Below are 24,597 nucleotides of genomic sequence, written 5' to 3'. Positions count from 1 at the left end.
TGGCATATATGCAATTTTTTAATTAAAAAAATTACATCTATGCCATTGTAGGAGAACACCAAGAGAACACAAGGAGATGCTCTAGCATTCCTCTTCCCAAAATGTATATATTTCGCTAGCTAGTCATGTTCTGGACACGAGACTACTTGTGAACTATCAGTGTGATTTCGTGAACTTTCGAATGTATGGAAAGTCCTCAGGTTGTTAAGCGAGAGTGGCGTTTCCCTTCGTTCATATATATTGTAATTACCTTGGGCAAAATTATATTTGGTCATTATGTTTTCATTTGATTTAGATCTAGTTATTGAGTTTTTAGTTTAAAAATAAAGTGTTTAGGTTTTACCCAGATTCCAAATAAGTCTTGTTGTCACTTTATTGTCAAAGTTAATGGTTTTTCATTTGTTATGTGTGTCTCATTTGACATGTAAGCACCAATATCAATGTCACGTCAGCAAGTTACAAGCCATCCAATGAAAGAAAAAGAAAAAGAAAAAAGAACAAGATATGTGCATCACGTACATCTGAATCTTTTAATTATGAATTATAACGTTAAGCCGTTAGGGTGAAAATACGGGTACGGTCATTAGCAATATCTGTATCCGCATAATGCTGTTATTACTTTTAGGTATCTGCATCCGCGCTATTATTGCGGTTATTATCCATTATCTGCATATAAGATAATGAATGTTTTGATTATTATCTAAATCTATATGCAAGATTAAATAATTTAGTTGTTACTATATGCAAGATTAAATAAATTAAGATTTCACTTTTTATACTATTCACGATTATCAATCATAAAGGGTCATTGTTTCATAGACTAATCGAGATTTGGATTACCCAAAAAAAAAAAAGTAAATATAGTGAGGTATGACTTTGAGATAATAATAATAAAAATGGATAATTACACCATTGGTCCTTGTAGTTGGCCTAAATTACAAATTACTCCATGTGGTATCAATATGAATTTAAAGATCCATGTGGTTGGCTTAATTTACAAATTGATTCTTGGAGTCAAATTCTATTAAAAATTTTGACAGATTTTGTTAAGCGTCACGTCAGCACCAATAAGATGGCAACACGTGCCCATCTTAATAAAAAAATATAAATATATTAAAAAATAAATAAATAAAACTTATTTTAAAAAAGAAAAAAAAAACAAAAAAAGCAAAGGGTGGCCGCGCACCACCCCATTAGCCTGGGGGTCCTCAGGATCTGGGGCGGCCACCACTTTGTTTTTTTTTTTTTTTTAAATTAAATTAATTTTTTTTAAAAAAAGTAAGTTTTATTTATTTTTTAATATATTTATATTTTTATATTAAGATTGACACATGTTACCATCTTATTGGCTGATGTGGTGTTTAACAAAATACGTCAAATTTTTTAATGGAATTTGACTTCAGAGATCGATTTGTAAATTAAGCCAAGTACAGAGATTTCCGAATTCATGTTGATACCATATGAAATAATTTATAATTTAAGTCAACCACAGGAATTAATGGTGCAATTATCCCATAAAAAAAATTTAACATAATCTAAAGGTACTTCCTAAACTTAACAAATTCAAAAAGACGTCGTTTTAGTTAATTCTGATAATGTAATTAAATATATATTATATTTAAAGATAATGTGAATGAAGTTATTAATCACATCTATACACTTTAAAACTACTATTCGCATTTTGTTAGGTGTGAATAACAAATTTAGACAATTATTATCCACGTCATTTTCACCCCAAGTTAAGGTATATATATATATACCCACAATGGCTCAGGAGGTAGCTTTCTCCGTTTAAGGGTGCGTTTGGGATTGCGATTTCATAAACAATAAGTGCGATTTTAAACCAAATCGCAGAACATAGATCGTTTGGGAACTGCGTTTTTAAAAATTGCGATTTGAAAACGCAGAAAATCTGCTTTTTCAAATAGCAGATAAGATGGTGCTTTTTGAAAACGCAGAATTTTAAAAGGTAAATTCGCGATTTTAAAGGTTAAACTGTGATTTTGCCCAACGCTTAACTGCGTTTTTAAAAATCACTTTTTTCAAATCGCACATTTTAAAATCGTTATTTTAAATCGCACTTTTTGAAATCGCAAACCCAAACGGACCCTAAATCTTTTTCCTATTACTATTTGCCGCTTTTTCTTGATTTCAAAAAAAAAATGCCAACCTATTTTTTTTTTTACCAAAAACCAAAATAGAGAGAAAAATAAGGAGGAAGAAGAAAACATGCCTACCTAGTGATCCCAGCGAACCCCTCTTACTCTCTTAGCATAGAGGGTAACCATAATTAAACTAAATGTAGTCGGAAAATGATTGTTGCATAACTTAATTAAATACACAACTCTTATATAACATAAGATATATTGGGGAGACCAATATACAATGAGACTCACATGCATAAAGTAGTCACCAGTATTTTGCTACTTGGAGACAAACAAAGCGTGAATGCACAATATACGGCAGCTCATGTAGATTGATGGAAGACATACGAAGGAAGTACTTTCTTTTCATTAAAAGAAATGAGTTTTAATGAAAAAGCATTTTTTGATGTGATATTAAAAAACACTTTTTCAATAAAATCTATTTTTTTTAATGAAGAAAAGGGTGTTGGCCGGGGGGACTTTCCCGTCTTCTGTGTAACAGCGCTAAGATGCATGATGATCATGTACCGGATGCTATGAGAGTTGTGAAGCATATGGTTCCTTCCCAACTATTTTCCATTTGGAGCAGACTGACATGGTTCCCAGATTAGGTTGGATTCCCCATCGCAAACCAGTTATTTTACGTGGTTGCCGCTGTAAATGGATTTGGATCCCAACCAAGATAGTTCCTTTCCAACCATTCTGAATTTAAGTAGGACACATTGTCGAAGCCCTCGGCAAAGATGGGTACTTTTGGCAGGTTGCTGAAGCCTGAGCCTCGTTCATTGGAAGTATTGAAGCTATGGTACATGGACGACTTGTTGTACCGGCCAGCTGCCACCCTCACTGTGTGACCATGAGAACGAATGATGTGGTTCGGTCCACCACATGACATCCACGTAATAACGTCTTCTTTTTTTTTTTTAAAGATTTATTTAATTATATATGAAAGATAATATAATACGAAATATCTCAAGGATAGAACTTAAAAAATTACATTTACTCTTATTTCTTCGAGTGATATTTATAATATAACAAGCGCTTATTTATAAGAGAATTAGATAATACAAATCGACTTCAACTATATAACTAGATAATTGTGACTAAGTAATAAATTTCAATTGTAACTATTGTCATAGTTGATTAGGTGATCTTTAACTGTAGTTAGGTAATAGTCTTCAGTTGAATTTTGAATTCTTAATCTTTTGATATACTCTAACAGTATACAAGATTATATTTATAAAAAAAAAAAAAAAAAAAAGAATCTGAATGTTATTAGCCTCTTCTACTTCTATATTAATAATATTAAATCTAATTTATCGTCTTAAAATTCTTATTTCTTGTAACCATGGTTCAGGTGTGGCCACTCTCACTTAAAGTACTCTCGTCAGAGATGGAGCCAGACTTCTCGAGTCCACATCTATCTTTTTTCTTTACTAAACCTCATTCATTTACTTTGAATAAAACCTATGCAACTTTATAAAGTTAATTTTTATTATTACCATTTTTGGATATATCCGTTGCTACCCGTAAAATATTAAAGAAAAAAGTTTTAATAATAAAGTTATCGTTTCAAATGAAATGAAACCAATTAAAAAAATGATTAAAAAAAAATGGGCCAACGGACAAAAAAAAAAAATAAATAAAATCTTGCTAAGAGTTAATAGACCCAAAAATAAATAAATAAATTATCTGAAATTTTGTTTTTCTTCTTCTTATGAGGTAGGCCATGGCCCCCCTCCCTCCGTCCCCGACTCTCGTACTGTTGAACTAAGAACCAGGCCAGGGAATCTTACTCAGAAACCCAAGTACTATGTCTTGTCTTTTCACTCATTTTTGTATTTTCTGCTTTTCTATTTTGGTCCACTTTAGAGCAGGGAGTACCAGTTTACACTTTTTGAAATATCTCCAACGCATGAATTAACTGGAATGAGTGAATCATGAAAGGAATCTTACTTGTCCTGAATACATGTCAGATGCAGCACTTGCTTCATGGATGTGTTCCTTTTTCCTTCTATTTTCACCTTCTTCAAAACATTCCTTACAATTTTTACTTTTTTATATTATACCAACAATTTTTTATTATTTCATAAGAAAAGGAGAGGGAGAGGGAGAGGGAGAGGGAAGAGGAGTTATTAAACGGGCCATAGTTCTAAAGGAAGGAAAATAAGAGCAGCACATGCAAATATGCAATTAGATTCTGGAAGCTGCTTTCAAAAATGAAGGGATTGATGTGATGAAAATGGTACTCCATTAGCTAGGCTGCAGTAAACATGTATAAGAACGCAATACAGTTTCCACTTCAGTAATTTCTTCTGATTTGTTTCTACATCCATATAGTTTTATGGTGCTGGTGCATGTCCTTGTATCTCTTCGGGTTTTAAGAGTCGAAATCTGCTGGGTGGCAACTAGTTGTGGCCTAGAGACCGAGCAGAGAGCAACTTGTATTGATCAATGGCATAAGGTAGGGGGTATGCATGTAGGCAGTTAATAACCTCTTGTGTAATGACTTAAGAAAAAGCGCTAGTTACATCTGCGTTATTACTCTAAAAGAATTAGTTAATTTGGAGTGTTCCTAGGCTAGTCAATTTGGAGTGTCCCTAGGCTAGTCAATTTGAAGTTTTCTTAAAATCTTTTATAAAGCCAAGTTTCACATAGTAATTACACAATATGAGATTTAGCACCCATAAGTATCTTTATAAACCACTTACTCTATGTGAGCTATTCATCTCTTTCCCAATTTGGGGCAAGGGTGTTACAGTTCGCATACGCTATCCGCGCCTATTCGTTATTCATCATCCGCTATCCACATATGCTGATGCAATTATTAAAAAATATTATCCGTAAATGCAGATAGCGGTTTATTAACCGCATCCACATACTATTTTATATAAAATATAAATTTTATATATTATATTTAATAAATTAGCCAAAAAAAAAATGTCGTTCTGGTGTTTAATACCAAAATGGTGTTGTTTTGGATTGGGTATAAATTATGTTTACATTGATTTGGTTGGTTGTATTGTTTTCTGGTGTAACACTTAGACAAAAAGGCAAAAGTAATGTGAAATCAATATTTTTTCAAAAGATTAAGACTTAAAAAAATAATAATAATAAAAACAAGCCCAAAACACTAGAAACCAACTTAAATTATTTTCAAAATAGTTTAAAAATATATCATAATAAAGACCCATAGAAGGGTCATTACCTAATATGTGGATATCGAATAATAATTGCATTTAATAACAACAATAATTGCGCGGATGCGGATAGTAAAAATATGTCGTTAGTGTGGATATTTAAAAGTTATATCCGTATTTTTGCGAACGTAGTTACAGATATTACAAATAACTGCATCTGCATCCGCACACCCACCCATAGCATAAGACATGTAATCATCGAATGATTTTGATCATTTTGAGTCTAGCAACTTGTATTGAAATTTTTGGAGATGTATCTCCTAGAAATCTGAACTACTTATTTTTTTGTATGAATAGATGTTGATGCTTGTTTTTATTATTTTTTATATTGTTTCGAAACTTTGGTTAATGCATGTGAGTGTTGTGTTAGAAAAATAATTCTTGCACATACTTTGTACCTAAAGTCTTATGTGGCAAGATTTCTTTTAAAAAAAAATAAAATTAAAACAAAGTGTCACGTAGGACTTTGTGTATAACGTGTGTGCAAGAATAACTAGTTCACTTGAAAAAAGTAGGTTTTCTAGTCAAGCTAAAAAATAGCTTGTTCACTTAGAGCATTTCTAGCAATATTATGTTTTTTACCTAAAAAAAAAAAAAAAAACACAATTTTCTATTTTACCTATTACATTTTCAATGCGAACTCTAACAGATTTTGCATTTCATTCTCTATTTTCTCAGTTTTTTTTTTTTTTTAATTGTTTTCTTAAACCATCAAAAGAGGAGAGAGAAAAATGATTGTGGTAAAAAGAGAGAGAGAAGAGAGACTATTAAAACAATAATATATAAGCTATAGTGCTTGTTTAAAAGTAGTTATTAAAAAAAAAAATATGAAGGTTTAAATAAAAAAATAAAAACAAGCTACTAAACGGAATTTTTACCTCGTATTAGCTAAATATACAAAAAAATTTATTTTAGAGCATATGCTTGATATACTCGGAAAAAGTCTAATCAAATATTATTCATAAAAGAAAAATTAATTAATTATTATTATTATTATTATTATTTTTAAAAAAAAGGGTCTAATCTTGGCCGCCAGATAATGGCTCAAAAGCCCGTGGAAGACTGCACATAAAGGGCTAAAACAAATGGTAACAATGAAGACCGCCTTACCACTCTCAGTGGACCAAAATCTATAATTGAACCCAATTCCTTTTGGGCCACCATTTTTCACAGGGAAATGGGAACACACCCTTCTGGGTGTTTTCCCCACCCCGCCAAAATGTCTCATTTTTTAGCAAAACCATCTACACATATTTGGTATTTATACCCTAATAAATACAGGCCCCCATCCCAAATTTGGAGGATAAAACCCCAAATATAGGCATGGTGTCACTGCTTCTTTTAGCTGGGCTGGACAAAGTCTATGGGCTTGTTTGTTAAGATACAATCCAGTACAGTGTAGTGCGTCCGGGTCCCACTCCACAGTGTAATTCGGTCTTTCAGTTCAACATTTACTTCCATCACGTGATGCTCCTTCTTTTAAGGTGTTCCTGCAACGGTCAAGTAAGTTGATTCCCATTTTGCCCTTCAAGTCAAAAAACACACCTCTTCTACATATAACCTCCCATTTAAAAAAAAAAATTAAAATAAAATGTTTGAAAGTGTGAAATTTACCTGATGAGGAATTCTACAAAGGTGGGGGAGCACGTGAGGGTGCCACGACTCCACTATAGGACGACGGTGCACCTCCTTGGTAAGAAGTACCACCTTGAGTTCTTTCTGTATTTCAAACAAATACATCCAAAGTGTTATATATGTACGTAGCTCTATATGTATATGAATATATAGTATTAATGTACTAAAAGAAATTAATTTAAAAGAAAAAAAAATTAGAACCTCGGGGGGCGACAGCGGAGGTTGTCCAAACGAAGCGATATTAAAATTGGCTCTCCGCCCGTCGATCACCAGGTTTGGTTCAGGGCAAGCCCTCCTCGCCAATTCCGGGGCCCGAAATGTCAGGTAGAGGGAGAATATGATAAAAATTTAAACACATGCGTACAAAATTATTTGGCCCACGAAGGAGAATAGAATTAATACGGGGGAAACGCGTGAATACTTACGAATCCGTATCCCTTAGATTTCTGAGTATGTAAGAGGAAAACTTGGTAATGGAAGAAGGAGGTCTTCAGTTTACACGTGCAAGATTTCTAACAGTTAGGCTGAGGAGACTTGTGTTTACAGAAGAAAGTTGAAGAAGATAGCAGACAAAAGAAGAAGAAGAGGTGCAGAAGAAAGTTGAAAAAGATAGTAGACAAGAGAAGAAGAAGAGGTGCAGAAGAAAGTTGAAGAAGACAGCAGACAAGAGAAGAAGAAGAGGTGCGCTTTTTGACTTGAGGGGCGAAATGGGAATCAACTTATTTGACCGTTGCAAGAACACCTTAAAAGAAGGAGCATCATGTGATGGAAGTAAATGTTGAACTGAAAGGTTGAATTATACTGTGGAGTGGGACCCGGACGCACTACACTGTACTGGATTGTATCTTAACAAACAAGCCCTATGATCTTAGGCTATGGGGGCTCTTTTGGTTATGCCACAAATTGGGGCTCACATAGAATGCGACAAATCTCAAACCCAAACTCCCACTGATAAGGCATTATTTTTGTGTAATTTTATTTTGAACACGACTTGGACTCGAAGTTATCATTAAGTTAAATAATTTGTTTAAATTAGTTTATTTATTTTCAAACGAACTCTAGTTGTTCACGAGCAGCTCAATTAACCTTTTCTTCTTTTTTTTTTTTTTTTTTAAATTCATACCAATCATTAGTTAATTAGTTATGGTTAAGATTTTAACATTTGAGTTAATTAGATAAATTAATTCGAATCTCAAACAATCTTGAGTTTATATATATATGTTTTATATATATATATAAACACACACATATATTTATATCAAGACTTACAATTATAACAATTCAAGTTATATTTATTACATTATGAAGATAATTCATTTTATATTTTTTACATACTTAAGATGTTCGCATTATAAAGTTAAATAATATTGTAAAAATAAAGTTAATATGAATTTATACGAGTTTATACAAGTCAAGTTTATACGAATTTAACGTGTTTAATAATTGAACTTAAATTTATGTTCAAGCTTAGTTCATTTATTAAACGAACCGAACTCGAGTCCGGGACCTATCCAACTATAAATGATAACAAACTCAACTCTGCCAATTTTTTTTATAAGACAAAACTCAAATCTGCCTTGCATGTAAGAAGGGATTGGGGCATTGCATTTATGAAGAGGAAGCCAAATTTTTTACCGTTTTGCTCAGAAGAAACACCATGGACGATGATCATCTAGGTGGTCTTGGACAAACTATAGAACCAATTTACTCTAAATTTCAACCAATTTAAAATAATGGAATTAGTTTAGTTTATCTAAATTATTCTAGAAATAAATTTTAATCGTTGGGTATATATGCATGAGTTTTCGTGTGGCTTGATTTATTATTATTATTATTTTTTAACCTCGTGGGATTTAGGTGTTAATGCCGTCGTATCAACGTGGTAATTAGGGGACTACTGCACTCTACCATATGCCTGGCCCCTGGGGATAAAGGTTGTTATCCAAACCCCGTTAATCTTATCTCTGCAACTCAAAGCCTCATCCAGAATCTTTAGGGCTCTAGAAGTTTTACGCTTTTATGATCTGTAAGTTCTGATTCTTTGTCTCTTTTAACTTCTGCAAATTGGGTATGATGTTACTGTGGAATGCTTGAAAAACCCCATTATTCTCGTTGATTTTGTAAGAGCAAAGGAAAATTCTGCGATACCCTTTTCTTTTCTTTTCTTTGTTGATCTGGAGAAAATCCAACTTGCGTCTTCACTAAATTTGACTGGGCTTTGTGAAAACCCATGGTGTATTGCTTTGATTTGGGGTGCTTTGTGATGATTTTGTCAATCATGTTTTTACTGATCAATCTGCAATTTTTGATAATTTGTCAAATTCAAATTTGTATTTTTATCCATCAGGTTGTGGTTTGTGGTAATCTATGTGATCCGCGTGGTATTGTCACTGATTTTGTTTACATTTCTTATTAATAATATGTTAAATTCATGTTGGGGCATTCCAAAATTTTGTGGCGTTTACGTTAATCTGTTTTTGGATTTTGGTGTTATACGAACCGAAACTACTACTGATTTCATTCAAGTTTTGTGAATTTGTTGTTTGATTTATTGCAGAACGAATTGCTGGTTTTTTAGCACAAAAAGGAAACATGTTGCGTTACTTAAAGGTGATCTATCAAGACAATATGAAGTCTACTGGTGAAGATTTGCTAAGTGCAATAATCCCTTTGATGAAGCTCCTTTCCCTCACGGTTATAGGTCTGGTTCTTGCACTCCCAAAAACTCAAATAATTCCTAGAGCGACATTTAGGCTCCTCAGCAAGCTTGTTTTTGCTTTGTTCTTGCCCTGCCTAATCTTTACCGAACTCGGTGAAAGCATTACACTTGAGAACTTTGCTGATTGGTGGTTTATACCGGTTAATGTATTAGTCAGTACAGCTATTGGTTGCTTCCTTGGGTACTTGGTCGTGGTTATTTGCCGCCCGCCTCCACAGTTTAAAAGATTCACCATTATCATGACTGCATTTGGTAATACTGGAAATCTCCCTCTTGCCATTGTTGGATCAGTCTGTCATACCGCAGATAACCCATTTGGATCCCATTGTCATTCGAGAGGGGTGGCTTATGTCTCTTTTTCTTCATGGGTTTCTGTGATTCTTGTTTATACCCTCGTGTATCACATGATGGAGCCTCCATTGGAATATTATGAGATTGTTGAAGAAGGGGGTGAGATTGAAGAACAAGAAGCAGTTAATGATGTCAGTAGGCCACTCCTTGTAGAAGCTGAATGGCCGGGTATTGAAGATAAAGAAACTGAACATTCCAAGACACCCTTTATTGCTAGAATTTTCCAAAGCATATCAAATGTTTCTCAGTCATCTTTTCCTGACGTTGAGGTTTCAGGAGAAGGCAGTGCGAACAGTCCCAGGTCCATTAGATGTTTGGCTGAGCCTAAAGTCGTCAGGAGGATCAGAATTGCTGCCGAACAAACTCCAATACAGCACATTCTTCAACCTCCAACTATTGCTTCTTTGTTAGCTATCATTATTGGGACAGTGCCTCAATTGAAAGCTTTTCTCTTTGGATATGATGCTCCACTATCTTTTGTTACAGACAGTTTAGAGATTTTAGGTGGTGCAATGGTGCCTTCTGTGATGCTTATTCTTGGGGGTATGCTTGCTGAGGGGCCAAATGACTCTAAACTTGGGCTTCGAACTACAGTTGGTATAAGCATAGCGAGGCTCTTGGTGCTTCCCGTGCTTGGAATTGGTGTAGTAGCATTGTCTGATAAACTGGATTTTCTGGTCCACGGTGATGCAATGTACAGATTTGTACTTTTGTTGCAGTACACAACACCAAGTGCCATTTTATTGGGAGCAATTGCCAGCTTGAGGGGATATGCAGTTAGTGAGGCGTCAGCACTTCTCTTTTGGCAGCATGTGTTCGCCCTCTTCTCCCTTTCGGTGTATATTTATATCTACTTCAAAATAATCCCATATGTTTGAGGTTTGGCTAATACTTTACTGCCTCAAGGACCCTTCAATTAGTGGTTAGTGTTTAAATACCCTCAGATTACTGCTCTCACTCTGTCTATTATGGTATATTACTTAAATAAGATTTACATGTTTGTTTCCTCTATGTGCTCTGCTTCGTAGTGGTGATGGGGGTAAGTGATGCTTCTCCCCAATCAATGATGGTTCTTTTATGAAAGTTGATTTTGTAGAATGATTAATATAGTTCTTGTTCTGTAAAGCTTTGTTAGCACCCAAGTTAGTCATCTTATTTTTTATTAGGCATTGTGTGTAGCTCTGGAAGCTTTCTCTGGTAAAGCCATTGACTATAATAAATCATTTACAGAAGTATATGTTTTTTTTTCCTCCTGGAAAAGTGACTCATTCAGAAAAGAAATATTATTAAGCAATCATTCCCAACTAGTTGACATTGGCTAAATGAATCCTAGAGATCAGTTTGTTAAAATACTGAGAAAGGGAAATATAGAAGAAGTTCAATGCGAAGTGATCTAAAGCTGATATAAATCTTTAGTCTTTTGGAAATTTGGTGGAGAAGTCCTAGACAATTAATCTTTCCAAAACCAGTAAAATATGGCTTTTGGTTGTATGGACAATGAATGCTGCAACCAAAGTTACTAAATGCACAATTCAGCAAGACTGTGACTTATTCCATAGAGTGAGATCAAGGTTACTAAAATGAGTTATTTGATTGATTCCATTTCTATAAATTGTTTTATGTGGTTAAGACTTGATAATTTAGCATGTAGGCAAAAATAAGCTTGAAACACAATTAGAAAAATGAGGTGATGGGACTGCTTTTCTAAGTAGGACTGGTTACCGACCCCTAAGGGTCGGAGTTGGAAAATAGATTCCGAGCCAAGCCAAACGACATCGAATTTTATTATCAATTGGAAATCTTGGGTTGGCTTGGTATTTGGGTTTATCATTGGATTTTGCCGGTACCTTTAAGCAGGGAGAGTCTTATATCTGTCGCGTGAAGTAAAAGAGGGGGGCAACGCATGGAGCTCATGCACAGCAGGTGTGGCACATGAGTCGCATGTAGGGTGGAAGGCAGTTTGGGGGGGTGTGGAGCAAAGGCCAAAAGGGATGGTGAAAGGAATGTGGTTGGAGGCGGTGACAGGAAAGCAGTGAATCTGGCTTCCAAAAACAGAGAAAAGGGAAAGAAAATTGGTAAAAGGAAAGGAGCGAAGAGTAAGGAGAGGGGGGGAGCAAGGGTCTGTGAGAGGGTGTCCAAGGGCGATCCATTGTTGCCAATTTCCGACGAGGAATTGAGGAGCGGAGTGGTGGAACTGGCCGTGAATTCAGTGAAGGAAGAAAAGAAGGAGGATTCGACTGCAGTCACGTTAACCCACGAAAGCGAGCTGAATGAGGATCAAGAGAAGAAGAGCAAGCCAGGAATTGATAAAATGAATGAGAATTTGATGAAAGATGAGAGGAATGAAGGGAATTCAATCAATGACGATGGTAAGGCCAGGGATAGAGTGGTGGAGAGGCCTCAGAGGCGGTTTACTTGGTCGGCATTGAAGCTGAGGGTGACGGAGAAATGTGCAGTGGAAGAGAATAATGAGAAGTTGGGCGGAGCAGAAATTGCAGGGAAAGGCCCTCAAAGAGGAGATTGGTGCAGTGTAGCAGCAAAAATGAAAGAGAGGGAAGTCATATGTTAGGGTTCTATATATATATATATATATATATATTACAACTTTCAAATTTTTTATTATATTATTGGGTTGGGTTGGAATTCAGTTTTTTTGCAAAATGAATTCCAAATTCCGACCTGACCCAGTCGAAATTCTAAAACTCGTTACAGACCCTGAGCTGAGGTCTGTCGGGAGCCGACCATGCGGCTCAATACCATCGGGCGGGTTTTGCCTAGCTCTGTTTCTAAGATTTGAACATAATAACCTACTTTGAATGCACTTGATGTCTATTCATCTGACCAAGGGCAGCTCAATATAAATTGAAGCCTAATGCAAAAACTTAAAGTGGGGCTTCTTTAATTCTAGTATAATAATATATTAAATATAAAATATGAAAAAATTGTTTAAAAATAATGATTTTCTCATTTTGAGATGCAAAATTACTAATCAAATTCATGTATTCAAGTTTTTTAATATACTAGTCTTAATAGATAATATGACTAATCAATTTAATCTTTCTTAGAACATAGTCTAAACATGATTTTATCAATTTAGTTTTGAAAAACTTCTTTCTATAGAAGCAACAGTTATGGAATTTTTTTTTTTGATAAGTAATTGTAAACAACAGTTATGAAAATTGTCAATAATATTATGATTATAGTAGAAAGCACGTTGGCATATGCTTTGGTCTCGAATGTTTTAGGGTTTCAAACATATCATGTCACCTTCTCTCTTTTTCTTTTTTACCTTTTTTATCTTAAGTCCTCTTGACATGTCACGTTGTCTCCTCTCATTTTATTTTTCCTAAAGGCCTTTCACCCTCTCATTCACACGTTGCCTTCTTTCATTTTCACTACCTTTCACCTTCTTTTTCTTTTTTGGGAAAATTAAATATAAAGAACCTTTTTCTTTGGGGGGCCTTTAAAAAATAGGGGGGGCGTTGGCGCTTGACCATTTTGAGCCGGCCCTGCATTTGACCTTGGAAACTTCTATGTTTGTCTTACCTTGGCAATTCAGGAAGGGTATGTGAGGACAATATATTTCAGGGTGCTAAAAGATCGCCACCTCATGTTTATTTGTTAGCATGTGTTGATTAATTGTAGATCCATTGTTGGTATCATTGATATGTTATTATAATTTCATGTTGATTATCACTTGGTAATCTGGAAAGTAGTTATGGCGTTAATGTAGCTTCATTGTCCCAATCAAAATTATAATTTTAATCATTTGTGCTGCTGTTCTCTTCTGTTGTTGCCTGGGTAATGTGTATTAAAGTAAAACTATCCATACTACTAAATGAATACTTCTTGTATGAGCCTCATAATCTGGGGTTGTGGAATTGTATGACTCCAAAACACATACATGCACCTGACATTCTGACTGGTGCCAACATAGGTTAAAGTGGCATTCTGAGAGCAAACACCCTCCGCCTTCATGTTAACTGTGCACGTCTTGCCCCCTCCGGGCTGCCCTGCACTGTTTGTTCTGATCTTTGATCTTGTGGGAGGAGGTAGGTATCCTCCCTGATCCATCAAGTGCAAATGGCCTAGCCATGTTGGTCAAGAAAATGACCCCAAGTCACTGAATAAAGTTTGCTCAACCACAGGCTTCAACCCTGACATATGGCATCCCTATCAGCTATTTTTTGTAGGGATGGCGATCATTGTCTTGAGACTTGATGTCTGACCATGTTTTGTCGAAGACTGTTTGGAGAATTTTTCGCCGTTGTAATTGTGCCTAATGTTATACTTATTTTATGAGGTATACTTGCTGAGGTTACAAATGATTCTGTGATTTATGTAATCATGGAAAGGTTATTTGGTGGTGCTTCTTTTGCTAGTGATTGAGATTGTGGATTTGGCATTAAACGGAATTTACTTTTCAGTAGCAATTTTTTTTTCCTGAGCGTGTTCATGGAAATTTGAAAGTACATCTTCACACCTTTGTTTGTGTGCACAGTAGGAAGTGTCATCTTATTCTAACATCATTTATCTACCCTCTTCCTGTATACTATTGCCTGCTGTAACGGCTCATAAATGCTTGAGGTTTGTATGAACATCTTTTGCCTTAAAGTCCAATGTGTATAAATTAAACAAAGTGGCATGCTCCATCGGATTGCTAGCTATCTTCCTGTTTGTAACACGTACCATAGAGTTCAGTTTCTGTGTTTTCCGTTTCATAGCAGGTGTTGCAGGTGAAGAGGCATATTCATCGTCAACCAGTTTAGTTAATCTACAGGTAACCATCAAATGAGATTAATTTACTGTATTTTGTGTGAAAAATTAAGATATATAAGAGGATCCAGTTCCTACATAGAGTTTTTTTGAAAATGGAGTTACCTTAAGACTGTTAGACACAAGCCCAAGTTGGTCTGAAGGAGATAGCCGCTAGCCTGTAAACCATTCAGCACTGAGAAACCATATTAGACGGCCTTATATTAGAAAATTGGATTTGAAATCCAGAAATATTACTGTTCCCGTTTTCTATGTGATGTCGAGGCTACATGCCCTGTTAACTGTGATAACTCTATCTAATCTTGGTATGTTCTTTTTGGATATTACATGAAACAAAAAATGGAAATCTGAGAGTTGGCAGTAGTGAGAATTCAGGTAAAAGAATCTAGGAAATTGGATTAAGAAATCTCAACTCGAACTATTGGGCATCTCTCTCTCTCTCTCTCTCTCTCTCAAAAGTTCTCTGCAAAAAAAACCTCCCCCTGGATCTCAGTTCAGGGAGGAGGGAAGATCTCCCCACAACTCTCATGTTTTTCTCTTCTCCATCTTCTCTTTGTTACTCCCTCATTATTTTTTTCTTATTTAGTTTTTTCTAGTCTTTTGTTTGGCTTATTAGAGGTTAGATCTACTGAAAATCCACAACTTCCACCACCACGCGCCCCTTTTACTACTCCATTGCCAGCTGCCGCTCAATCATCAACTAGCCCCCTTCACTTCCGCATGTACCTCATGCGTTTCCGTTCCTTTTGATCTCTCACAACATATCTCCTTCATCACATCACTTTTGGCTCTTCGAAAATTCTATATCCGGATCTAGATTTAAAAAATATTCGATTTTAATGGTTCTCTGCCCCACCACTCCAGATGGTGTCTCCTCCGCTATTATAACTACGTCTTAGCCTTCTCAACTCCCTCATAAGCTGGTCTGGAGCTAATGGTTTCATTGTTTTTGGACTGTGACAGTAATTGAGAATGGGGAATTGGTTTGGGAGACACGAGAAAAAGCATCTTTGAGTCAAGAGTTTGGTCCACAGACGTGGCAGAGAATTTGGTTTTCATGTGTCGTTTCAAACATATATGGTCAAGGTTGTTGGTCCAAGGGGGCAATTCCTGGTCAAACATTGTCCAAAAATTTCCTTGTTCTAAGATGCATTTTGACTACCCCCGCCACCGGAAGAAACCAAATCCGACAAGGCCAACTCTTGTTTGGATAAGCGCACATGAAAACCGTGTTATTGCATGTTTACGCGGGTCAGATTGAAGGTCTTATATTTCTTGTAGCTCAACTTAGTTGCCATGGATATTATTGTAATAAAGTATGCCTGACAATTTTTTACACGATCTTGTTTAAATCCATTCGACGTGGTGTGTTTATTAAATGGCTTATGTGGGTCAAGTCAACCCAACCCGACTTATTTATCAAATGGGCTAAAGTGGTTGTATCGCGTCATCCACTAAACTTAAATTTGTCGTGTCAAAATTGAAGGGTCTGACTTATTTAACTAAACGGATCGTGTCACAATTAACTCTTAACAGATCGGCGGATTAGTCGACCCAATACAATTATGACCGCTCGACCTAATATAAACCTAACTGCTGATACTTTGACTGCTAGCCCTTCTTAAAGAGATTAAATTTACTAAAAGTAAAAATAAAAATAGAAAGTAGAGACAACAAGTGGGTAATAGAGACAACATGAGAATTGAACGTTCCCAAGAAGATAATGTGGAAAAATCTTGAGAAGCTGAAGAGGACAAAAGTTGACGATAGATTGTTTACTCCAAAACGAACGTTTGCTTGTGAGTTGTGAGTCATTGTCAAAACGGCAAGTACATGGCCTCTGCATAGTGCCTTCCAAGAAATTGAAGTAATATTTAAATATGTACTGAAAAAAGTCTTAAAATATTTTAATATTAAAGACCATATGAAATCTAACCAGATTCCACGCTAACAGAGAATATTTATATATATATATATATATATATATATATATATATATAAATGAAAAATCGAGTGGTTGGGAATATGCGGAGAATCGTGATAAAAGCAAGCCCCACGCCTTGTTTCCCACTGGGTTCCTAAGTAATATAGACCACCCATTTAATTTTATTTTTCCATATATTCTAAGATTTAAAAAAGTGAAGTGTTTCTTCGTATTATTATAATTCTCAGATGAATGGGTGTTGATACCCATGGCCATGGGATTGATGTCAACCTCAGCATCAAGTGAACAAAAAGCAAACCCGTTAGAATACTATTAACAGTTTCTCTTAATTTTTTTTTTTTTAAAAAAAATATATGGAATTAAACTACTTTTTTAAGAGTTTTTTTTTTTTTTTTTAACGTCTAGAAAAAATAAAAAAATAAAAAAAAATTAAAAGATTACACAATCTGAAAAGGGAAAATGATACCAAATCGGAACGAAAAGGAAGGGTTGGAAATAAACTTTTGTGGGAAATGGGAATAGATATGTACGTGATGAATCATGATTGAACAGAATTCTCACCTTCTTTAATTAACCTTTTAGTGAGTATTTCTGGCAAAATTGCCCATCAACAAGTTGAGCCAAAAGTTGCTTTGCACGTGATAATCTGATCCCACCTTTGTCACGTTTGGGAGATTGTTCTCTGCGAATTGATTTGGCAACTCTTGAACAAGTGGATCGAGCTTTTCCAGGCAGATGGTATCCGATCGGCTTAGAGTTGTGTTATGTTCATTGAACACATATTTTGTACATATTTTTTCAATAGAGGTGAGATTTATGTGTAAGAGTTGTGTTATTTGTATACGCACTCACAAAGAATATGACATTCATGTATGTGGACTCACACTCATTACAAATGTGTGTAAAAATATCATTTTATATCCGCTAATATTGTGTGAATATATAGAGATACACATAAATTATACACTACATTTTGGCATTTGTATATTTTTTTTTTTTTAAAAAAAGGGTTATGAGTGGAAAAGCCCTTTATGCCAAATTTTTCAAGAAAAATGAACTTTGATCGTTTAGATCTGACCTTAGCGTTAACCGAAGGTCCCAAAACGAAGCGGTTCGGATGGTGGAATTCAATTTGCAAGGACACAGAGGGCCCTAAGATCATAAAATAAAGCACATATAAAACATATACAAATAACATATCTCAAATATGTATATATGTGCACGTAAAAACTACTTATTTAATTAGTCAGAAAGTCCAATGCTAATTCTTTCTTGTTTTCTTCTTCTTTTTTTCTTTTTTCTTTTTTCATTTACGGATATAACTAAATCAAATTCCTTTCTATAAATGAGGATATTATGTTTTTTGTCATATATATATATATATATTCAGTTTGTTATACTTTTTTGTCTTAATACAATTTTATTTTATTTTATTCTTTTCATTTTTAAGAAAATATTTAATTACTTATATTTTTATTAATTGTTGTAGGCTGCATAATAGATGAATCTTTGCTGACGATCGTTTATTTCATTGCTCTATGTTATGAGTTTTTTAAGCTCCCAATGATTAGTTTATTTTAATGATTTATAGATTTATGGGATAATTTTATTAACATATCTGATTATAATTGCCATGCTTAAACTGTATTATCTATTAAAAAAAAGAAAGGTAGACTATGAAAATGTCAACTCAGTAAAAATAAACTATAGAACCTAAAGATGACGCAGATAAAGTTTTTAATTCATATAATAATAATAATAATAATAATAATAATAATAAAAATTAAAAATAAGAAAATCTTTTAAAAATGTGAAAGCCAACCCCACGGGCCACGGCATCAGGGATGTGTTCCTTGGAGGAATCTCTTTCCTCCACCGCGCGAAATACGGCAGATTTCAGCTCTTTCTGGCTGCCTTCCTTGCTTGGGAGCAATATATATTAGAACCCTTTTCCCTCGATTTTCTCCACCATCTTCCCCACCTCTCCTTTTGCTTTATAAAGAGAGCCAAACAAGCCCTAGGTGTGTGCGCCTCCTCCTCACTAACCCTATCTCTCTCTCTCTCTCTCTCTCTCTCTCTCTCTCACTTCGTCTTCGTCCTCATTCTTGCCACCACACATTCCAAGATAACCCATATCTTGCTTTTTGTATTTGTTCCATATAGACTATTGAGCCTATCTCCAACCCATCAAGTTCATGGGTTTCCTTTACAGAATAGAAAAATGAAAGCTTTGTTTGGACTTGAGTAGCCTAAAATCCCAATCCCAGATTTTGTTTTTTTGTTTTTCTGTGGGTAAAGATATTCAAGGGAATGGCTATTCCTTATCCCCATTTTGTTGGGTCAGAGAAATCTCCCATGGAGACGGGGATTCTGGTGCCTGCCTCGTCATCTCCTGCCTCTCTGTCTCCGGTCATTCTGACCCAGGACGAGCTCAAGAAGATCGCCGCCTACAAGGCCGTCGAGTACGTCGAGTCCGGCATGGTGCTCGGCCTCGGAACCGGTTCCACGGCCAAGCACGCCGTGGACCGCATCGCCGAGCTTCTGCGCCAGGGCAAACTCCACAACATTGTCGGCATACCAACCTCCAAGAAGACCCACGAGCAGGCCCTCTCCCTCGGCATCCCTCTCTCCGATCTCGACGCCCACCCCGTCGTCGACCTCGCTATCGATGGAGCCGACGAGGTCGACCCCTTCCTCAACCTCGTCAAGGGCCGAGGTGGGTCGCTCCTGCGAGAGAAGATGGTGGAAAGCTCTTGCCGGAAGTTCGTCGTCATTGTGGACGAGTCCAAGCTCGTCAAGTATCTGGGTGGTAGTGGGCTCGCCATGCCGGTCGAGATCGTGCCCTTTTGTTGGAAGTTCACGGCGCAGAGGCTGCAGGCCCTGTTTGAAGACTCGGGCTGCGTTGCGAAGCTCAGGACTTGCGGTGAAAACGGCGAACCCTCTGTGACGGATAACGGGAATTACGTTGTGGACTTGTACTTCAAGAAGGATATCGGGGATTTGAAGGCTGCGAGCGATGATATTTTGCGGCTCGCGGGTGTTGTGGAGCACGGCATGTTTATTGACATGGCGACCACGGTGATTGTGGCGGGGGAACTCGGTATCACGGTGAAGAATAAGTTATAATTGATTTTTATGATTATTATCTAACAAATTTATATCTTGGAGTGTTGGAATTTTTGGTTTTGTCGCGAAATTGGGGAAAAGAAGGTTAATTGGTGATTATTCTAATAGGAGAAAAGGTTTTGCTTGCTGCAGTCATTGATTTGATAGAATTGGTGGGGAGGGTCTCCTCAAGTTTTGTTATTGTTTTGAGATAAAAGAATAGCAAGAAAGAATTAGGAGCTCTGGAGTTTTGGCCACAGCTGAATGACAGGCCTTTCGAATGTCTGATGTAACTCTCTTCTTAGAAATGAAATGAAATGATTTTTGGTCATTGTCATATTTGATGTTACTGGTTTTACTGAAACAGTTCTCAATTGATGCAGCAGCCTTTTCTGCTTTGAATGTAAGTCTTTTAGTTCTTCTTGGATGGTTGTAGTATTGCATAGTTGTAATTCAGCAATTGTGAACAGATATTCATGTTCTGCCTGGTGTCTTCATTCTCTGTATTTGGAGCTTAGCAGAATTGGCGTTAATGCATGAGTTCACCTATTCAGTACTTACAATCGCTTTCCTAGGTATCATCAACGTGAGTTTCATTTGAAATCTGGCTAGGGCAACTCTTGACTTCATGAAAGACATGATGTATGTTTCACTGGTAATTCTTGTTTAATCTGGGTACATTCTAACCAAGGGTAAAAAAACAGAAGAATCTGTATATATATTTTTTGGGTGTGGGGGGAGGCATACTGCTCTAGTTGCTGTACACTAAGCTTTAGTCTAACTTTTCAGTTAACTCTTTTAGAGCATCCCTAGTGAGCTCTCCATTTCAAAAAAAAACTATAAGTTAAACTGAAGTTCTTTTTTTAGGAAACGAACTTGATTGTTGAACTTTTCCTTTCTCCTCATTTGTTTGGAATGGTTGCTTAAAACTAATAAAAAAAATTAATATTTAGTTGAAATAAAAAAATATTTGGAGAGTTTGGTGTATGAAGTTTGTTAAAAGTGATAGATAAAATAACAAAAGTAGGTTGTTTAGCTAAAATTTAGAAAAAATTTGGAGAGCTCACTAGGAATGCTGTAAGGTGCCTTAGGGGATGATGATTATCCATTTCATATCTCTTGATTTGTAGATTGTCATGGAGAGTGAAATTTCCATAGGATTTGTCATTTGATTTTATCTATTTCTATGCTGGGTATACTTTTGCTTATAACAGCATAGAACCTTGCTTTAGGACACACTCTGGTTTGTAAGACTGCAGCTGTCTGATTTACTTGGTTCTGCTAATAATGTTGAGTATCAGACCACTGTGCATATTAGTATAAGATATGAAATGTTCACAAGGTTTGAGTCTGAGAGCCTTACTTTGTCAACTGAGCACTGATAGAATGCTCAGCCAATGAGGATTTTCTTGCAGTGATTGCTCCTCATCAGAAAACATACAGCAATTCGCAGTGTTCCCTAAAGAGAAACTAGTTGAAATGAAGGAGCTGAACCTTTTCTCCCACGGGTTTGTATAAGTTCAATGCATGCCTGGAGGGATTTGGTCCAACCCAAAAAGAGCAGGAGTGACATGTTGACTCAAAAGCGACGCAGGCATCATGATTATGGATTTTGCATGCGAGTCTGCATCAACATTGAACCATCTTGAAAAGATTCTAGGCTTCTGGTTGTCGCTTGGGAAGCAAGGTGATTGCACAGCCAATTGGTGAAGCTGTAGTTTAAGCTGTTAAATGGACAACCAGAAGGAGCCACTATTCTATTACATTCTGAGATGTGTGCATCCTTTGAGTGTAGACTGCTTAGTTAACAAGAATGTAGTTAGAAATTGAAATCAATATGTTTGTCTTGTTAACTGGAGTCATCTCGCTCTATTCTTGATGCCTTTTGGAAAGCTTGGTTTTGTTTCGTGTAGGTGTTGTCGAAGGAGAGAACAAAGGGGTGGCGAATGATTAATTGCATCGTCCATGGAGATGAAACAAACCCATGTCAAAGAGTGTCCAAATTTTTCCGTGCACTAGACGAGTATGTTCTGTTCTTATATTTTACGTAATTGGTGATAAAACACTCATCTTTTGTATATTTCATGATTTTATTTTTTATATCATTGCAATGTATTTTGAGACTTTTCGAGTACCCAATTTTGTGGCAGACAAGCTCCTCGCACGCAACAAACAGTTGTTCAACAATATGATAGCACTTGCTTCCAAGAAATTTGTTTGAAGGTGGTAATCAACCTCTCAACGAAGGAATTTTCATTTGTATTATATATATAAAATTACATTTGGACGATTTCTTCTTCTCATGAAAAAAAAAAAAGGATAGCGGGAGTGACCAAAATAACTACTCTATTTGGGCATACGAAGGTAGCATATGCTTGCTGGAACCGCACATGTAACAATTCAAAAAAAAAAAACGCTAGTCATATCTGCACTATCATCTTAAAATGATTAGTCAATTTGGAGCTTCCTTAAATTTTTTTGTAAAGTCCAGTTTCACATAATAACTAGAAAATGTGAAATTTAGCACTCATGACAATCTTTATAAACCAACTTAATCTATGTTAGCTACTCATCGTCTCAATATAGAACTGGAATGTTATAGCACAAGAGGATCCTAGACAGTGAGAATCGTAGCTATTTTCTCAAGTCTGATTAAACCATAGCTTGATCCAATCTCATTAGAACATCAGTGAAATCTAAGGCATCTAAGGCGGCTAATACTAACTAGGTTTAAAGATTTCCATTCTGGAAGTCAAAAGCCTCATCCTGATACTCGTTCAACACTTGAGAATTACCTTGAAGTCTCTAACCACTGATGTGGTGATTGTCTTGCATTAGTAGGCCAATGTGCGGGGCATAGTAGAGCTTGTGGCTACTACGGATTTAGGCAGTGTGTGATATCATGTTGTGCAACCTGACAAGAGCACGGTTATAAGCAAGCCAGTAAAGAGTTGTAAGAGTCGGGAGCAGAAGGGACTTGCTGGCAAGACTAAGCGTATGCGGGCGGGCATTGAGGGTGGCAAGGGCCAAGTCCTCCAGTATTGGCTGTGCATGCTTGCAAGTCAAGTGGCAGCCTATGGTGGATTTGGATCTGATGCAATATCAACTGGTGCAGTAGATTTTTTTTTTTTTTTTTTTTTTTTTTACCCTTCTTTTTAAATGAATGGACTAGATGATGACAGCAATGCAATAAAAAGAAAAGAAAAAATTTAAAAGATAGCTTTGAGTGTTTGTTGGGGTGGCCGAACCTCCCAAAAGGCGGTTCAAGTATGGTTGACAAGCACCAAAAACCATTATTTATAAATGAATGCCAAGTTAAAAGACAAAAGAGACTTACATAAGAGTTTACACTACTAAGATTCATAAATTATATGACAAGGATCCTTTATCCTCTATTCTTCTAGTCTTTTAGACTAAACAGAGCTTCTCTGCCAGATTACACCATACTTCTTTCTTGCATGCTTTATTTTTATATTTGTCAGTGTCCTCTTTTTTATCGCAAATTTGTTTTTTTGCAAAAAGGTTCACCAAGCTTCTCATATGTTCTTTATCCTTCCATCATATTGATAAGGTTACTATATTTCATGTCATCTAGTGAAGGTGAAGACATAAAACTTTGATTGTTGTCGAACAGGCATGGGTGTTAACTTTTGCTGAAAATTATTTCATAAAAATTTAAGTTTCTCTCAAATTTTAATATTTCAACTTTTCCTCTATTTTTTTTAATTACTCTTTGCTTCACATTGAAAATTTGAGTACACAAATGTTACTTGTGTCACCCAATGTGAAGCACTGGCCGTTGCACGCACCATGCGTGTTGCTTTTTAACGCTTTAGAAGCACTTAGCACTTGCGCATTGTCACACGCGAGCCACAAACTTATTATTTACATGTGTATTTTTCTAATGCGTACAGCTGCTATTCTAACGGTTATATTTTTAAAATATTTAACAGTTTTTTCAACTGTCAGAAACTCTATTTTCTAACTGCTTTTTCAACAATCAGATATTGAAACTGCATTTTCAATAGTTAGAAACTGTAATAAACTGCTTTCGTAATTTATAAAATATATTTTTCCTACATATTTTATTATATCTTTTTATTCTCTGTTATTACAGAATTTCTTATTTAGAGTAGTGTTCAGAATTTGCAATCTACACACTACATTCGGGCAGTACTATATCATGAGAACATAATTGTTGTATTCCCTATTGTAAAACTTATTGTATAAATGAGATGCAATATTATTTTTTTTAAAATAAAAAATAAAAATAAAATTAGTTTTTTTTTTTTTTTTTTTTTTTTTTTAATTTTTATTATTTTTTAAATGAAAAATGACACATCACTGGAGTATTATAGGCATATTTAGACAAAATTAGCCTTTTTGAAATGTTTTGGCAGTTTAGGAGGCCAGAGTCCAAACGTTAGTAATTTGTAAACTTACTTGCAAAACGGCTAACAGCTTGAGGGGCTAAACTGTAATTTTTCTTAAATTTTAAGATATTTTACTATTAGGTTCGTTTGCTCATTGGGCTCCTCTCAAAACGCCGCCGAATGGGCTGCCATTCTCAGAATCACAATAAGCCTAATAACGAAAAAGTTGGATTGATTGCAACTCTTTTCTTTTTCTTTTTTTTTTTTTTTTTTTTTTTTTGTGAAAAAGAAAAAGAAAAAGAATGATGAATGCGTTGAAAAATGTGTGAAACAAACATAAGTAAAAAAA

At 35.6% G+C, this 24,597-nt stretch overlaps 2 protein-coding genes across 3 annotated transcripts; both read left to right on the top strand.

Moving 5' to 3' along the window:
- Nucleotides 1-8,846: 8,846 nt before the first annotated feature.
- LOC133876472 (protein PIN-LIKES 2) lies at nucleotides 8,847-14,733 on the top strand. 2 transcript variants are annotated; one of them, XM_062314764.1, is made up of 3 exons: nucleotides 8,847-9,005; nucleotides 9,537-10,971; nucleotides 13,987-14,733. In XM_062314764.1, the coding sequence occupies exon 2, from the start codon at nucleotides 9,572-9,574 to the stop codon at nucleotides 10,925-10,927; it is 1,356 nt and encodes a 451-aa protein (XP_062170748.1). In that variant the 5' UTR covers nucleotides 8,847-9,005; nucleotides 9,537-9,571; the 3' UTR covers nucleotides 10,928-10,971; nucleotides 13,987-14,733. The 2 variants fall into 2 exon arrangements, with proteins under 2 accessions (XP_062170748.1, XP_062170741.1); XM_062314757.1 differs by lacking the exon at nucleotides 13,987-14,733 and having other exon boundaries at nucleotides 9,537-11,060.
- A 3,968-nt stretch (nucleotides 14,734-18,701) lies between these two features.
- On the top strand, nucleotides 18,702-20,212 carry LOC133876466 (probable ribose-5-phosphate isomerase 2). The gene has a single exon (XM_062314747.1). It carries the CDS (start codon nucleotides 19,081-19,083, stop codon nucleotides 19,894-19,896), a length of 816 nt encoding a protein of 271 aa, XP_062170731.1. The 5' UTR covers nucleotides 18,702-19,080; the 3' UTR covers nucleotides 19,897-20,212.
- The last annotated feature ends 4,385 nt before the right edge of the window (nucleotides 20,213-24,597 follow it).

The sequence above is a fragment of the Alnus glutinosa genome, chromosome 1 (genome assembly GCF_958979055.1).
Source record: "Alnus glutinosa chromosome 1, dhAlnGlut1.1, whole genome shotgun sequence".
Taxonomy (NCBI): Eukaryota; Viridiplantae; Streptophyta; class Magnoliopsida; order Fagales; family Betulaceae; genus Alnus; species Alnus glutinosa.
Note: the sequence above shows the minus strand (reverse complement) of the source record. Positions and strands in the feature narration are given on the sequence as shown.

Coding starts and splice junctions, on each gene's coding strand:
- LOC133876472 (XM_062314764.1), top strand. CDS start 9,572: ATGTTGCGTTACTTAAAGGTGATCTATCAAGACAATATGAAGTCTACT.
- LOC133876466 (XM_062314747.1), top strand. CDS start 19,081: ATGGCTATTCCTTATCCCCATTTTGTTGGGTCAGAGAAATCTCCCATG.